General features: G+C 51.3%; 1 protein-coding gene across 1 annotated transcript; it reads right to left on the bottom strand.

Moving 5' to 3' along the window:
* Positions 1 to 5,739: 5,739 nt before the first annotated feature.
* Positions 5,740 to 14,033, bottom strand: LOC112401199 (serine protease 40-like). Its single transcript, XM_024747294.1, is given in 5 exon segments — positions 5,740 to 6,060; positions 8,819 to 8,985; positions 10,587 to 10,861; positions 12,730 to 12,892; positions 13,676 to 14,033. Coding segments are annotated over 5 exon segments (1,284 nt in total).
* Between the last annotated feature and the right edge of the window lie 2,483 nt (positions 14,034 to 16,516).

The raw sequence follows: 16,516 nt of genomic DNA, 5'->3' as shown, positions 1-16,516 counted from the left end.
AAAGGAAATTGCCTTCCATGATGCTGGTGGACCTCATCCAATCAGCTGAAGGTCTGACTAGAACAAAAGACAAACTGTCCTGGAGCAAGAAGGTATTTGGCCAGCAGACTGCCTTCAAACTTCAACTGCAACATTTTCTCCTCCTAGGTCTCCAGCCTGACAGCCTTTGGACTTTGTATTAAAATGTATCTGTGGGATTTTAACTTATGGAGGTGACCAGATGATGACACAGAGGGCAGTGCCACTGAGAGAAGACTTTCATGAATTACACTTCCCAGGAGGAGGGGTCCCTCTACCCCACACAGGGCCACATGATGAAGCATCAGTCTGGTCAGGAGACAAAAGCAGGAGTGAGAGGAAAGCATAGCCCAGAGCCTTTATTGTGGTTTCCGTGGAAAAAGCGAGACAGGCAGGAAAACAGTTTAGGATTAGAGAGTGTGAATAATGTTAGTGGGCTGTAAGCTATATGGGTGGTCTCCAGTTTTCTGCAGTGATTTAGGGCAGGGGAAATACTGGCTTGGAGTGTGAGAGTTAGATAAAGAAAGCTGTTGCGGATATGGACTTGAGATTTGTTGTTTGCCTATAAAAGGTATGTTCACAGTTGATTATTATTTCTCCCAGGCCAGCAAGGCCTCCCAACATGTCAAACCATCATGAAATACAAAACATTTAAAATATGATTAACATCATTAATCATTAGAGAAATGCAAATCAAAACTACAATGAGATATCATCTCACACCAGTCAGAATGTCCATCATCAAAAAATCTAGAAACAATAAATGCTGGAGAGGGTGTGGAGAAAAGGGAACACTCTTGCACTGCTGGTGGGAATGTGAATTGGTTCAGCCACTATGGAGAACAGTATGGAGGTTCCTTAACAAACTACATATAGAACTACCATATGACCCAAAATGAGAAAACCTTTATACCCCAATAAAGATGTTAAAAAAAAATAAAAAAATAAATGCCCAGTACAAAAAAAAATTATATATATATATATATATGATTAATATGTCCTCAGACTGCTGCCTCAGTTCTTCCTGAGTCAGCCCACCCTGCAAATTTTGGATTTTTAGTCTCTATAATGAGCCAATTCCTCAACACCGGTCTTTCTCTATAGATAGATAGATAGACAAACATGCAGCTGCTTCTCTGGAAAGCCCTGACTAATACAGCTTCCTTCCTGTTGCCTTGGCAGATGTCTGCTGAGGCCCAGTTTTGACCTATATATTAGAATACGCTTGTAGCAAAAACAACTTTGGGTCTCAGATACTCTGATCCTAGGCTTTCCTCCAGAATTTGGTCCGGCAGCTCCCCACTCTCCTTCTACCTCTTCATGAAGATTTTTTTTAATAAATTGATTCAAACTTTTAATTTCTTTCCTTCCTTCTTTTTTTTTTTTAGCTGAAGAGTCAATCCAAATAATCTAGGCCACCTGTGGCAGTTGTCTCCCAATTGTCCCTCCAGGGGCCCTCTCACCCCTCCCGCTGATCTTGGGGTGATCTGTATCCCTCCAGGCAAACTCTCATACCCTCCTTCTTGTCTGTGGGGTGGGGTGGGAAGTGGGAAGGTGTGGACAGGCTCCTATTCCCTCTGGTGGCAGTTGTGGTCAGCCAGTGGGGAGCCTTAGCTGAAGATTTGAGGGAAGAAATAAAGTGGTCAGGGCATTGATTTCCATGAAACCTCCTCATGTGAGGTTTCCTAGGCTCACTATGCCCCTCAGCTGCAGGTCTCCCCTTCTTTCAAGGAAGCCTCTCCGTGGTTTTCCCACCCAAACTCTTAGAGCCCAGAACTGGCAAAATCTCTGCTGCTGCTGCCTGGACCAGGCACCTGAACTGGGCCTTCTCTTTTCCTTGTACCCCAACCATACTTTGGTAGTCAGTTCTTTTGTAAATAAACACTTTACAAATTATCCTCCCTTACTGTGCCAGCTCCGAGGTCCATACTTTGTAATGTCCATACAAGGTGATGGTTACATTTCTCTCTCATCTGTGTTTATCCTATTATTCACTCAATCTAGTGTGCTCTTTAATTCAACTACTATATTATTCCTATGTAATATTTTGACTTTGTTCTTTTCTGTGTTTTCTTTGTCTTGGGTCTTATTGCTAATAATATTTTCCTATATCTATAAGGATATTAATTAGCTTATTAAAATTTTTTGATCTGTCTTTTCCAACAACTTTATTTCAAATACAGTAAGTCCCCTATACGTATGAATGAGTTCCGTTCTGAAAGCACATTAGTAAGTCCAACTTGTTCTTTTTTTTTTTTTTTTTGCGGGACGCGGGCCTCTCACTGCTGTGGCCTCTCCCGCCGCAGAGCACAGGCTCCGGACGCGCAGGCTCAGCGGCCATGGCTCACGGGCCCAGCCGCTCCGCGGCATGTGGGATCTTCCCGGACCGGGGCGCAAACCCGTGTCCCCTGCATCGACAGGCGGACTCTCAACCACTGCGTCACCAGGGAAACTCCCAATTTGTTCTTTTAGTCCGAAGAAGTTAGCCTAGGTACCCAAATAACACAATCGGCTCTATAGTACTATACTGTAATAGGTTTATAATAATTTTCACACAAATAATACATAAAAAACAAACAAACACAAAGAATAAAGAAAATATTTTTAATCTCACAGTACAGTACCTTGAAAAGTACAGCAGTATAGTACAACAGCTGGCATACAGGGCCTGGCAATGAGGGAACAGGTAAGAAGAGTTACTGATTGGAAGAGGGAGAGGAGGTGGGAGATGGTAGAGCTGAAGGATGGTCAGCAATAGGAGATGGAGGGCAAGCTGCAATTTCACTCATGCCTGACGTTGATGGCACAGGTTCTGGTTCCTTGCTGGATTCAATTCTATCTACCCTCTTAAAAAAACGATCCAGTGATGTCTGGGTAGTAGCTTTTTTTTTTTTTTTCTCATCACAGATGACACGGTACCACTGGATTGCATTCTGAACGGCTGCTGCAACCTTTGTGTACCGTTCTATGTTTGGGTCCTGTGCCACAAAAAGTAACAGTGCCTCCTCAAATAAAGAAAATCCCCTTGCCATTTCCTGCGTTGTGAATCTGTTCGGTTCTTCAGTTGCTTCTTCTTCCTCTTGTCTCTCTTCGTTCTTCCTCTGGTAAAGTAAAGCGCACAAAAGTACAACCACTTGTAGAAGATGCACGCAAGTGACAACGTAACGCCAGATACGTGAACTAACTTACAGGATTGGACGTGTGAACGCACGTTTGCATCTTTGAAAGTTTGCAACTGGAAGTCTCCTATGTAGGGGACTTACTGTATTCTATAACATGCAGTCTGTTGTATTTCTCCTGTGACGGTCACACTCCGTGTGTAGTCATGTGGGCATGTGTGCTCGTGTTCATGGTTAGCAGACACTCTGTCGCTCTGTTTGGCACAGTGCACCAGAGAAGGGTAACGTCCTGATGAGTTCAAGGAGAAGGGAGAGTGTCCCCAGAACAGAAGGCCCCAGGCACCAAAGGGCCACTGTTAATCTTTCCTCCATACTGACCCCACCAGGCAGCTCCTGTAGTCGGGGCTTCAACTTTAAAGCCTTAGAAGAAATCACAGTAGAAGGATCAAGTCTCCCTAGTAACAATCCCCCTGCCCTCGGGGCTGCGTAGAAGTAGGGGGTTGGAGGACAAGTGCTCGAAGGTGGCTGGTGGGACCTACACACCAGTTGACATGGCCACCCTGAAACACACTGGTACCAGAGAAGGAGAGGCGGCATTTATCGTGAGGGTGTGGGGTGGGATGGGGCAAGAGCAGAACATGTAAAGGGCCTCTTCAAGCCCATTCTCTCACTGCCTTCCCTTCTTCCCCCAGCTACAGACCACTCCAGTGTCTCCAGGTTTTCTCATTGATTTTGGTTTCTGAAATCTACATTTTTTCTTGTCACCTCCCAAGCTCATCCAGGGTTGATTCTGAGGTGGGAAGCTCCCGATGGCAGGTCTGGTGAAATCCCCTGCAGGGGCCACTCCCGGCCTGTCCCTCAGCCCCAGACCCATTGGCCCTGCAGATCTGCTCTGCACTCTGCCCTCCATCCTGTTATCTGGGATCTTTCATCGCCACTGGCCAGAGGGAATTCTGGGCCACATTTGGGACAGGTCAGTCCTGAAAGAGGAATTCAGACAGGGCCTGAAGAGTCTGTGAGGGGCCTGCACTAGAGAGGAGAACAGAGGTTTCAGAGCACTCTCAAGACGTCCGAGCTGGAATTCCTGTTCCACTAGTGACTACTCACGGACCTCAAACAGGTTACTTACCCAGGCTAGGCCTGTGTCCAGATCTGTAAAAAGAAACCGAACCTGGATAATGATACTGAGCACTGAAGCTGATTCCAGGTAATAGGGAAGTGGGCTGGGGTTGGAGCTGTGACTTGTCAGGTCTCCAGAGTGTCTGGGAAATGTATCTGTATCCACTGAGTTGGGGGCCCAGGGAGCTTCATGGAGAAGCAAGCAGTCACATCCCTCCATGCTCCACGTAGAATACATTGCTGTTGACGGACAGAGCAGAAGTCACCACGTGAGAGAACTCCAGCACAGCCAGCACGAGGCCACTGTGCGTTGAAGGAAAGTGACAGTTCCAGGGACCACGGGTGGCTGAGGCTGCAGATTTGTACTGACCAAGCGCTTGCTCACGTCCCAGGCCCAGCAGCCCTGCTGGGGAGCCCATAACTGAGCCCACTGCCAAGAGAGGGCTTTCTCACTTCCAGGCACTACTGAACTGGGAGGGAAATCTCTGCGCGAGTGGAAGCAAGATTCTGGTGACCACGTGCATGTGACTTCACCTGTTCTCACTTGCTGGCGAGGTGACAGGGCTATCTGGGTGACAACAGGTTTGGAAGGAATTTTCACAGAACACCTGATGGCACTTTGGACACAGTGGACTGGACCTGCAATGACTCAGGGCTGCTTCCTGACCATCAGGCGTCCAGACTGGGGACTGTGGTTGCAGGACTCTTCTGAGAGATCTGCTAACTAGTTAAGATTCTGTGACCCAGACATGTTTGCCAGGGGCAGCTCAGGACACGACTTATGGGCTCAGTGCTGGGCCAGCAAGTCCTAGGCCAGCCCAACCTCAACCACTGCAGGATGTGGCAAGCCCACAGGGGTGCAGGGGAGGGTGCCCTGGAGACTGGCAGAAGACAGGGCTGTGGGTACACGGGGAACAGGCTTGGAGCTGAGCCCTGGAACAGAGCTCTGAGGATGGCCGACATGAGCCTCCTGGCCAGGGCACTTTGCTCTCTACTTCACATCAAGCCTTTCCAGCAGAGCCTCAGTGGCCTGTGGGCCTGAAAAAGCCTTCTCCATCCTCAGCTCAGGGCAAATCATCCATCGCTAGGACGACGATTATGTTGGCCACCACTGCCCTGCAGGCTCTAGGGCATGCCACTTCCTCCATGAAGTGATGCTTTGGCCCTGAGCCATGCCAGCTTTTCTGGGAGACTCACCGAGGAGGGTTCAGCTCCAGATGGCCAGCCAGCTTCTCAGTGTCCCTGTCCTTCCCCACCCCCATCCAGGGAGGAGCTCAAAGCACAGTTGGGGTAGGGGTGCGAGATGGCTCTGATGAGTCAGAAACAGGAGCAGGAAGTTTCTTCCATTATTTTTATTTTATCAGGCCTGGAGCAGACTTCAGATGGACGGGAGGGCTCAGAGCTGAACATATTCAAGTAGAACCCGTTGGCACTAATGCAGACAGGCTTCCAGGGAGAGGGCCAGGAGGGCCCCATGCATCTGTCACAGCCACCGTGTCCAGAGGAAACTCAGCAGCAGGAGGAAGGTCTGTGAAGTCACCAGGGTTAGGAAGCTCCTGGGGCTGTGGACACTGCCCAGATAAGTAAAGTTGGGCACAGAAGGAGGTTTGCTCTCAGGAGGAATGGAGGAAGGATCAGGGTTGGGTGAGGCAGCCTGCTTCTTGGAGATCCATTGGGTGAAGTAGGAGACCTTGGTGAAGACGCTGGGTTTTATGGGCTCCTGGCAGGGCATACTCCAGCTGGACAGCCCAATCAGAAACCAGGTATTATTCAGCTGGCAGACGAGGGGACCCCCAGAATCTCCCTGAGGAAAGAGAGGGCATGAGTCATGGGGACCAAGATGGAGAAGAACATGCATTGCTCAGACAGTGTGAAGACACCAGAGTGGACTTGAGGAGCCCTTGTGGCAAGGTGGGGATGGGAGTGAGTTATTCTCATCAGAATCACCCGGGCACTTTGAAAGGTCCAGACACAGGGTCCCACTGCAGACCTCCTGGATCAAAGTCTCAAGGGGCCTTGGAGCCCATTTCACATCTACAAGAATACACAGGGGGACCCCAGGATCTGGATGCCAGGCCTCTGCCCTTCCAGCCCCATGTGGGAGAAGGCGCCCCCCAGTGTCCTCCAGAATGGCCAAGGCAGGCCTGGAGACCTCTAGCTAAATCCTCTGCCTAGTACTGCATCCTACCTGGGACTTCGTTTTTGACTCATTAAGGACTCTAGTTTTTCCTCGATTTCTTGATTAAGCGTCTTTAGAAAATGCCAAGCTGTTGGATGTGCTCAGAGGAAAAGAAGTGACGCCCGTGTCCAGGCTGGTGGGGTGGCTGGAATTGCAGGGAATCCCAAGGGGCTCCCAGAAGAATGTGAGGAACTTTGAGTGTGGGATGCCAAGGCAGGAAGGCACCTGCCACCATGGGGCATAACGCTTCCATCCCACAGGGCAAAAGGTGGGGACCAAGGAAACACAGCACCCCTCCAGCCTCCTGTTGAATGAGCATGCCTGAGCACTGTCTGCGTGTGGGAGATGATGAGGTGACATGCAACACAACACAGACAATGCATCCCACACATCTGCAGACTCCACATGTGGAGCAGAGATGCCCAGAGGAGGGCCTTCAGAAGGCTTCTCTGACGAAAAGAAGGGAAGGGATGAGCAAGGCCTGACTCTGGAAGATGCAGGCACAGGTGGCCAACGTGCTTGGCATGGCTGAGGCCAGGGACTAGCAAGGCCAGCACCCAGCTCTCATCAGCCAGGGGCTGGGGTTGAAGGGAGCACTTAAGGACACTCAGCAGGGAAGTGATGTGACCTGAATCGAATTCTAAAAGGATGGCAGGGTGGTTCTGGGGCTGGGTGGAACACAGCCAGTGGGAGGACATGAAATGCTGCAGGGAGACCTGTCAGGACACGATTGTGGCAGCAAGGGTAACAAAGACAGGCAAGAAACGGTAAGGCACAGGGTTTGCCACATATGGCCCTTCCTCTCCATCTAAGGAAAGAACGGAGCAAGACAAGAAAAGCAGGATGAGTGCCGAGGGGTGGTCCTTGGTGTGCTGGTGTCAGGAGAAGGAGGAAGAGAGCAGGAAACACAGGAGGGGCCACCCTCCGAGTCTGATGAAAGATGCTGGAGGGTGCACTGCTGAGTGGGGGTGGGAGGGTGCCCACCAGCAGCCCCGGTGAGACCGAGGCCTTTGGTTATCTTGATAAGAGGGGTCTGGAGGAACGGCAGGGGCAGAAGTCTGATGGAGTGAGCTTAGGCAAGAAAGAGAAGTGAGGAAGCAAGAGAGGGCAAGTGCAGACACCCTGGGGCCAGGCTTGTTGGGAAGGCAGGCAGAGAGTTAGGGCAGTGGGCAGAGGTGAGAAGGGTCATGTGGTGTGTTTTCAGATGGCAGCATGTTTCTAGGAGACAGAAAGTGCTAGAAAGAAGGTGCAGGAGAGGGAGAGGAGGCTGTGTGAGGAAGCTCGTGGGGCCACAGCCCCAGAGGAGGACATGGTTCCCCCAAGGTTGACCATGATCATGCTTTCTTTCCTTGGGCTGTCCACTTCCCTTTCTGGGCCTCGGTTTCCCCACCGTAAAATAGAAGCACTGCACAGAGTGGGAGAAGGCATTCACAGTGCACACACGCAGTATTGGACTCCCAGCCCACAATTCAATTTGAAATAAGGGCAAAAACACCGTGGATAGACACAACAGAAAAGGCAATGCCCATATGAAAATGTGCTTGCCTTCATTATTCAAATGCAAACGAAAAATGCATGCAATGGTTAAAATGAAAATGGTGGACAGTGTGAAGTCCTGGCAGCCACGCGGAGAAGCCATTGCTGGTGGGAGTGCAAATGGGTCCGAGCAGGTTGGAAGGCTGCTCTCCGGTATCTAGGGGAGATGAACATGGGCACGTTTCATGGTACAGTAATTCTAGTCCCAGGGTTATACCCAAACAAGCTGTGAACCCATGTACACTAAAACACATGCACAAGGATGTTCACAGCAATGGTCTCAAGCAGGAACTACCCAAATGCCACCAACACTAGAATGGAAAAGGAAAATTACAGTATGTTCACACAACAATAACCAGGTAATGCTGTACAACAATATGACACACAACCAAAACTCCACACAAGATGGACAGACCTCACAGACCTGGCTGAAGGGGACCAGCTGAGGGTGTGTCGTGTGCGATTCCATTTATGTAAGTCCTGACATGAACCCACAGGGCCTTAGCAGCCAGGTTAAGGTTACTCTGCGGTGACAGGAAGGAGGTATGAGACCGTTTGGATGCCTGTTACATGAATGTGTCGAGGTCAAAAAAAACACATCCAACAATACACTTGTAAAGTTTGCCCTTTTCTATGTATGCTGTTCTTCAACAAAGCTTCTAAAAGTTATAAAGAAACTGGATGGGATAGACCAGCACCCTGTGGGGGCTTCTGTGCTTCAGCTCTGATGCTTCAGGATGGGGTGGGCCCAGGAAGAGGAAGTCAGGGGCTGGGGCAGGGTTCAGAGAAGACACAGAGGAGAGGTGACAGATGCCGCAGGAGAGGAGAAGCAGCCCACGTCACTTACTCGGCAGATGGACTTTCCTGTCATGAGGTCCCCGGCACACAGCATGTCATCGTGTAGAGAATAGGTATTGTTGTTGGGATCTGGCCCCTGGAAATACGATGCACAAACCTGACTGTCCATGATACCGACCTCTCCCTCCTGCAGCGTGTAGGGAGAAGACAGGAGCCCTGTGTGTTGGGGGGAGAGGGGTTCAGATGTGGGGTGTACCCTGGGAGAGAAACCAGCTCCCTCCCTAACCTTCCTGCTAATAGAGATGCCATCAGTTCTAGCTGTCAGGACCGGGGAAGCCGTCAGAGATGTGCAAAGGTGAGGCAGAAAGACAGCCAGGGCAGACGAGAGAGCAAATGTGAGGGGCCCATGGTGGAGAGGACGAGGAAGGAGGTCATCGTGGCTGCAGTGGGGTGGGGGGTGGCAGGTGAAAAAGATGAGGCAACATCATAGCAGGGTCCAGAGCAAGCAGGGCATCCTCACCAGGATGTGGAGCTTGGATTTCATTCTGAGCACACTGGGAAACCACTGAAGGGTTATATTTAAAAAACAACAAATCTGGCTGCTATGTGGAGACAGAAGCGGAGGCAGGGTGGGTGAACGCTGGAAGTCCTGGCTTGGCCAAAGTATGGCAGTGATGTCGCTAACAATGCCCAGTAGGGTTAGGTGGCGTGACAAACAAGGCATGGCCTTGCCTCTGAGCAGCATCTGGTCTGGGGCACTGCCCACGTGGGTTCTATTTCTAGATCTTGCTCACAGGTCGGAGGCATCTTCCCACAGCAGCACAGTGTCACGGGGCCAGCTCGCTCCTATGGAGTGCTTGCCGTGTGTGCCTCACATGTCGCTGGGCTGGCCCAGGCTCAGCAACTGTGGTCAGGGGAGGATACAGAGGGGGGAGGACAGCTGCCGGCTGAGACTCCCTTTGCTGTCATATGCTTCCTGTCCTGGTGGCTGCTTCAGCCTGTGACTTCCCTTCATGCCCCAACTCCTGCCCTCCAACCTGTCTTGGAGAATCCTCCTTGCTCTGCCAGTGGTTCTTAACAAGTGACAGTCCATGCCAGGAGAGTGTCTTTGGAAATGTTGGAGAGTTGGCTGTTCTCATGACAAGGCGTTGTGACTGACATCTGTGGCCAGGAGCAGGGATGCTGGCTCGCATAGCAAAGAAAGTCCTGCCCCAAATGCCTCCACTGAGATACTCTGCCAAATCAGGACCTACAAATCATGTCAAATTGACATTCTCCTTTTTTTTTTTTTACTCAATGTTATTATTTTTCTAAATCAAAAGCATTCACCCTAGAGCAAAAATCTTTGCCCAACATTTCTCCTCTCTCGGTCTAAATGTATGCAAGCCCAGCAAGCTGGCAGAAAGGACAAGTTTCACTTGAGTTAAGGGATGAGGAAAGTGAGGTTCACAGGTGTAAATGTTCTTAAGCCATAAATGCCCCATCTTCACCTCCCAGGCCAGAGAGCAGGCCTACCTTCATTTCCTTACTGCTGCCCCAAGTACCTTCTATAGCAGTGGAAGCTCAGGAGGTGTCCTGAAGGGGCCTGGCCCAAACAGGGCCTGGGAGTCAGGGTGGAATCCTGAATGGCTGAGTCAAAGGGCTCAGGTACCTGATTCCAAAAGTTAGAGATACTCAGACTGTTTTGAACCATGGACCGAAGGAAACTTGAACTGATAGCAGACATGCTCTCAGGTCTGGAAGGGCTCCACAATGGTCACTGCTCTCCCCCTTCTTCCTCAGCCCTTGCTCTCCTCGCCTGCCCTGCCCCCACTCACGGTCCTCGGTGACCATCCCCCAGCCAGTTATCCAACAGGAGGTATGAGGGGGCAACTGTGTGTTAGGTCCCGGGAGGCAGACGGGGCGGATGTAGTCGGAAAAGTCCACGGGCCGATACAGCTGCAACAGGGTGATGTCACTCCCCATGTAGTAGTGCTTGTTAAAGTCCGTGTTGACGATGACTCGGTACACTGATGCCTGCCTACTGTGTGAGGTAGGAGTTCTTAGCCGATGGTATCCTAGCAGGATTCTGTAGGCAGACGGATCATGGGACCTGTTGTGGGGAAGCTGCGTTATCACCCATGTCCTCTGGGTGCTGGACCAGCATCCTCGCCCTGGCTGCCTCCCTCCCACCCCCTCCTCCCGGTGAGACCCCACCATTATTCAAAACCATTCTCTCTCCTCCCTTCCTAATACTGAGGTAGGCTTGATTGCTGTCCATAGCCTCAGCACATTTGCCCTTAGAAAGTTTCTGATGGCTTTCCCAGCATGCATCTGATGGCTTTCCCAGCATGCACCAGAATCAAAGGAGCAGAGCATCTTCATGCTGGAAAGAAACGTTGGGGGTACATCAAACTGTACCCTTTCAGTTTAGATGAGCAGAGACTTGGCTTATTCCCAGCTCTGACCAGAACCCTTGGAAGTTCTCTGGGCCTGGGGTGATTCTCAAAGACCCCACTTCCCAGACCAGAATGATGCATCCCCCTCCTGTCCAGTCTTCACACGCTGATTTCTCTAAAAGCGGGTCCTCCCCTGTTGACAGGCACTCAACAAGCCTTTGTGGAGCAAATGGAGGAGTGCATGGAACTAAACTTCTCCTTGCTACTGGAACATGAGCAACTTTCCACCCACATGTCCTGCTTGGGCTGTCTCCCTACCCAGACTCCTCCCACAAGACCCCTCCGGCTCCAAGCCCTTCCTCCAGTGGGACCCATAGCACTTCCTCTAATAGTGGCTCAGGGTCTACCCTCTTGCACATTGTGGCCTCCCATCCTGCATCACAGTATTTGGGCTTGTGTTTCACTTTCCTGGTAGGATAAGAAACTTCAAGGTGGGTCCTGCATTTCCATGTCCCTCACAGTGGGCCTGGCACCTGTGGGTGCTGAATGAATGAATAGAACCCAAGTGGGATCTCAAATCCAGCTGATGTCAGCGGCTCTATCCTCCGGACTGGGAGGGTGACACTCTCCCCACCCACTCTGGGCACAGAGCAAGCCCAGGATGTACCTGAGGGGCAGCCCACTCTCTTGACTGCCGTGTCCCATCTCCCCGTACAGAGGCCATCTGCTTTATGCCTCGCTCTGGCCTGTTGGGACGGTGGTGACCACAGCTCCTCTTTGGCACATGCTTCAACAGAAGTGACAAGAAGAGCTGGGTCCCAGGATGCCTCCAGAGAGAAACATGTCAGACTGTGCAAGTGGTCAGGACCCAGGGAAGCCTCCAGCAGTTGTGCTGGAGATGGCCTGTGGATAGCCTGGCTTGAAGGGAGCAAAATGCTTGTCCACACCAGGGCCTGATGGATGCCCCCAGCCCTGGGAAGTGGGGGCCCTGGGACTATGGTTCCAGCACAAAGCCTGAAGCATGTGGCCAGAGACACTACACACCCACCGCCATTTGCACAAGAGGAAGGTAAAGCTGAGATCTTGTGGACTCTCTAGAGCTGGGCAAGATGTAGAAACCGGAGCCCACCTTGAGTGGGAACAAGATTTAATTCCTAAGTTTAGGGAAGATAAAGAGTAGACTGGAAGCACTTTCAATGGAACTAAAGTCTATCTTCCAGTATTGATCATCACAGTTAGAGTCAATTTCCATTTAGCTATTTAAAAGTAAAGTACACACAGCTTACCAAAGTGTGAGGAGGCATCCCTGGAGGGAGAGATGAGGCAGATAGCCCCTGTCCTGGGATATGTGACCCGACAGTCAGGAGACTGGAGTCCAGTGGGGAGCAAGGATGGCCTTCCAGGGAGAGGGAACTGCTGAGTCAAAGGCAGGGGCAACAGTACACACAGAGACACCTGGTGGCAGCAAAGCCTGAACAAAGCCTGGGAAAAGAAAGGCTGGGACAACCTTCATCCCCTTCTGTTCTGCCCGTTTGTGCTCCCTCCGCATCCTACCCAGCAGCGGGCTGTGGGGAAGACGTACAGTTGGAAACAGTGGGCAGCTGAGGCCACCCAGTAGGCACTGATGAGGGCGGCTCCACAGACGTACTGACCATTATAGAGCAGGCTGACCTGCCATGGCCACCGCTTCTCAGGTGCGTCCTGGCCACCAAAGATCCTCCCAGTTACGGCAGGCCGCCCACACACTGTGGAGACAGTCACAGCCATGAGGCATCAGTGTTATGGATGCCAACCTCGGTGCCTCTAAATGTCAGAATCCATAGGGCCCAGGGCCACCACAGCCCATCCTCCCACTTCACAGCTGGGAAATCCACGGCCCCGGGTGAAATGACATGGCCCACATGACAAAGGGCCACCTGGCTTCGCTGTCGATGGCAGCGCTAAGGAAGCAGCCTGCGGCTCTGGAGGGGGCGGGAAGGGAAGCAGCTGCAGAGGGTCTCAGCACACCAGCCAGGGGGCAGAGGTCCGGGCTGGGAGGTGGTACTGCTCCAGACACTTTCCCAGACCTAGTTCACGTGACTAGCACATCGCTGTTTGAAGTCCCAGAAACTGAGGCCTTCCAGAGTGATGCCACTGAGATGAAGTGGCTACGTCCTTCTTCTCCAGCCCAATATTCTAGAGGGACTGAGGCCAAGTGGAACATACTCTGCTTGACAATTCCCCTCTGAAAGCAGTACTCCCTCATTCCCCAAATGAAGAGGGTGCGGGGGCCGACAGGGACCATCCAGGTCAGGACTCCAGTCCTTGGACTGAGGACGCTTGAGATCTAGCGGGAAGAGGCGGCGGGGAAGATGGCCCTCCCTTCCCCCACCTCCCATGCCCCCCAGGGACCCAGGGACTCCTGAACCCGCTGGGCAGGTAGAGGTCCTACCTGTCTACCGTCGGCGCGGGGGGGGGGGCAGTATAGGGAGGGGAGGGACATATGAGGAGAAAGCGACCTTGACCCTCTTGCCCGCCTGCCCACTCACCCTCTTTGGCGCGCTGTGGCGGTCCAGCTGTGCCTGGCTGTGGCGGTCCCGCTGTGGTGGTCCCAGCCACCTTAGTGTGCAGCAGGAGTGAGTGTAGGTACAGCAGGATGACAGCCAGGGTGCAGGCTCCCCGCCAGCCTGGACCTGAGCCCCCCTTGATCTCCATGTAGCCAGTCCTTCATCTGCGACCTGACTGAACGGACAGCGGCTCGCGCGGGCCCTGGGGGATGCTGGGAAACCGCCTCCTTTTGTGGGCCACACCCCTGACCTGGACCTGACCACCTGCCGCTCGCTCACACACACGCGCGTGCCATTGGAGAAGCAGCGTGCCACGTGTGTCCGGAGCTCTCGCAGCCATGGTCCGTAGAAGGCAGTAATCGCTGGGAGCCCCCAGGCTGATGTGGGAAGCATAGGGCACATAGGATCCCTGCGTCCCGGGACCCCAGTTTGCGGGGAGACATCAGGGCAGCTATGGCACTATGCCGAGGAATAAATACTAATGCTCAGAGGTCAGGTGCTTGTATAAGTGTCACCAAATGTGTCCCACTTGCTTTCAAGATCCAGTGCACTTTGCACTCATCTGTTCCTCTGCCCCCACTCCCCATGTGATCAGGTCAGGACCACTAAGGGTAACATCCCTTTCTCAGACTCACATGTTGTACTGTACAACATGACATAATCATGGGGTGGATACTCACAGGTCTTTCCCACACACAGCAGGAGGGAATTATACAAGAGTATGGGTCATTAGGGGGTCCAGCCACTGACCTCTAATGGCTCATGTCCTTCTCAAATGCTAAATCATTCACTATGCCTCAAGGTCCCCAAGAATCTCATCCCGTTAAACTTAAAATTCAAAGTTTCATCTGTTGGAGGAGGTCATCAAGAGGAGGTAATTGCAGGTTGACCCTGGAGCCGGACCTGGGCAATTGGAGGCTCCTCACCCCTCCCCCCGCCCTTGGAATGTAGGTTTTGCCCACAGTGGGTGCTGCTCCAAGGATGCAGCCCTGAGAGAGGAAGGTGTTGGTGAGACCATCTGGACAGTTTACATGACTGAACCCAGTTAAGACCTCTATATAAACATTAAGAATCTAGGGAGTTGGGGTTTCCCTGGTGGCACAGTGGTTGAGAGTCTGCCTGCCGATGCAGGGGACACGGGTTCGTACCCCGGTCCGGGAAGATCCCACATGCTGTGGAGCGTCTGGGCCTGTGAGCCATGGCCACTGAGCCTCTGCATCTGGAGGCTGTGCTCTGCAACGGGAGAGGCCACAACAGTGAGAGGCCCGCGTACCGCAAAAAAAAAAAAAAAAGAATCTGGAGAGCAGGTGCAGAGATCTACTTGTCTTGGGACCACCAAGTTCTTTAAAGCTTAAAAACTTTATTATAAATTCACTTGAAATAATAGAGACTTACTGTAAAAATTATGAAGAAAATAATAATTGTGGACACTTATCATGTCCCTTTTTACAGAAAGTAGCACATGTTTGCACTGGAAGAGTTCTATCAGGTTACTTCCTGCTAGTAGAAATCTGAGGGTCCAACTTTCATTTTGTACTGTCTCTGTCCCTTTCAGTACAAGATGGCAGTGTTTCTACTGACATAAACTTCTCAAGAACCTTGTTGTGGATTGCACTAGGTTTCACTCCATTAGGCAAAGCCACATCCACAGACTGTTGAGATAATTCCTTTTCTAACTTGGCCTCCTGTTGAGATGTTATGTATATATCACCACAATAAAAAGCTGGAAAAAAGGTAATGTGACTGTCTCAAATATGTCTAGAGACATAGAGGAAAAGTTTGGAAAATTTGAAGAGAAGTTGGAGGAAGTGAACAGAATAGGGAGGGAGGCGGGGATGCATGATGACTGAGCTCAAAGGTGGCACCAAGTGTGGGGAAGTAGAGACATTGCAGATGCTAAGAGTGACAAGGGGCAGGATGCAGGACACACCAGGCAGGTGGGTCTGAGGACAAAGTCAACCTCCCACTGGGGTTGCGAGAAAACTCTTTTCACGGAACACTGGGAGATGAAAGGGATTTTGGCGAAGCTGGGGTCCAGGGGATTTGCTCACCATCTAGGCTGCATCTGATGGTGTGATCTTCACAACTATCAGCATCCCCAGTTTGCAGGTGAGGAAACTGAATCCAAGGATAACCAAGCCTTATACACGGAATGCAGGGCCAGCACTCAAGCCCAGGTCTGCTGCTGGCTTGCCCTTCTGTGTTCTGCTCCTGGTCAATCAGAACTCCAACCATTACCCTTCCTGCCCCAACCCCAATCTGTTTCCAAGGAAGTGCAGAAGATAGATTGTGTTCAACCTGTGGCTGTAACCAGTCTGCTGCCACCTTGAGCTGGGTAGGTTTGGAGAGGAGGAGAGTGCTATGAGAAGTGGCAGGGTGCTGGGAAGGCTGTGGGCACCTGGAAAGGAGCAAGCACCCTGAGGCTTCACAGCCACCTGGGGGGATAGACTGTGCAGAACCCCTTCACAAACGAGGAACCAACATCACTGAGAGGCAAAGTGACCTGCAGGCAGGGTCAGTGCCAGGACTGGGCCCAGCTAGCAGGCATTAGAATCCATGACAGTAACCACAGCCCCACACAGTAACAGTAACCTGTCTCTACAGGCTTGAAAAGTGCTGTGACAGGACAGCACCCCTACCTTTTCTAAAACTTTCAGTATAGTTGATTTACAATGTTAGATTAGTTTCAGGTGTAAAGCATAGTGATTTGATATTTTTATAATTATACTCCATTTAAAGTTATAAAATATTGGTTATATTTCCTGTGCTCTACAACACATCTCTGCATTTTATTTATTTTATACCTAGTAGTTTGCACTTCTT

The sequence above is a fragment of the Neophocaena asiaeorientalis genome, unplaced genomic scaffold, assembly GCF_003031525.2.
Source record: "Neophocaena asiaeorientalis asiaeorientalis breed wild unplaced genomic scaffold, Neophocaena_asiaeorientalis_V1.1 scaffold236, whole genome shotgun sequence".
Taxonomy (NCBI): domain Eukaryota; kingdom Metazoa; phylum Chordata; class Mammalia; order Artiodactyla; family Phocoenidae; genus Neophocaena; species Neophocaena asiaeorientalis.
The sequence above is the reverse complement of the archived record's forward strand: the minus strand, read 5'-3'. Positions and strand labels throughout refer to the sequence as shown.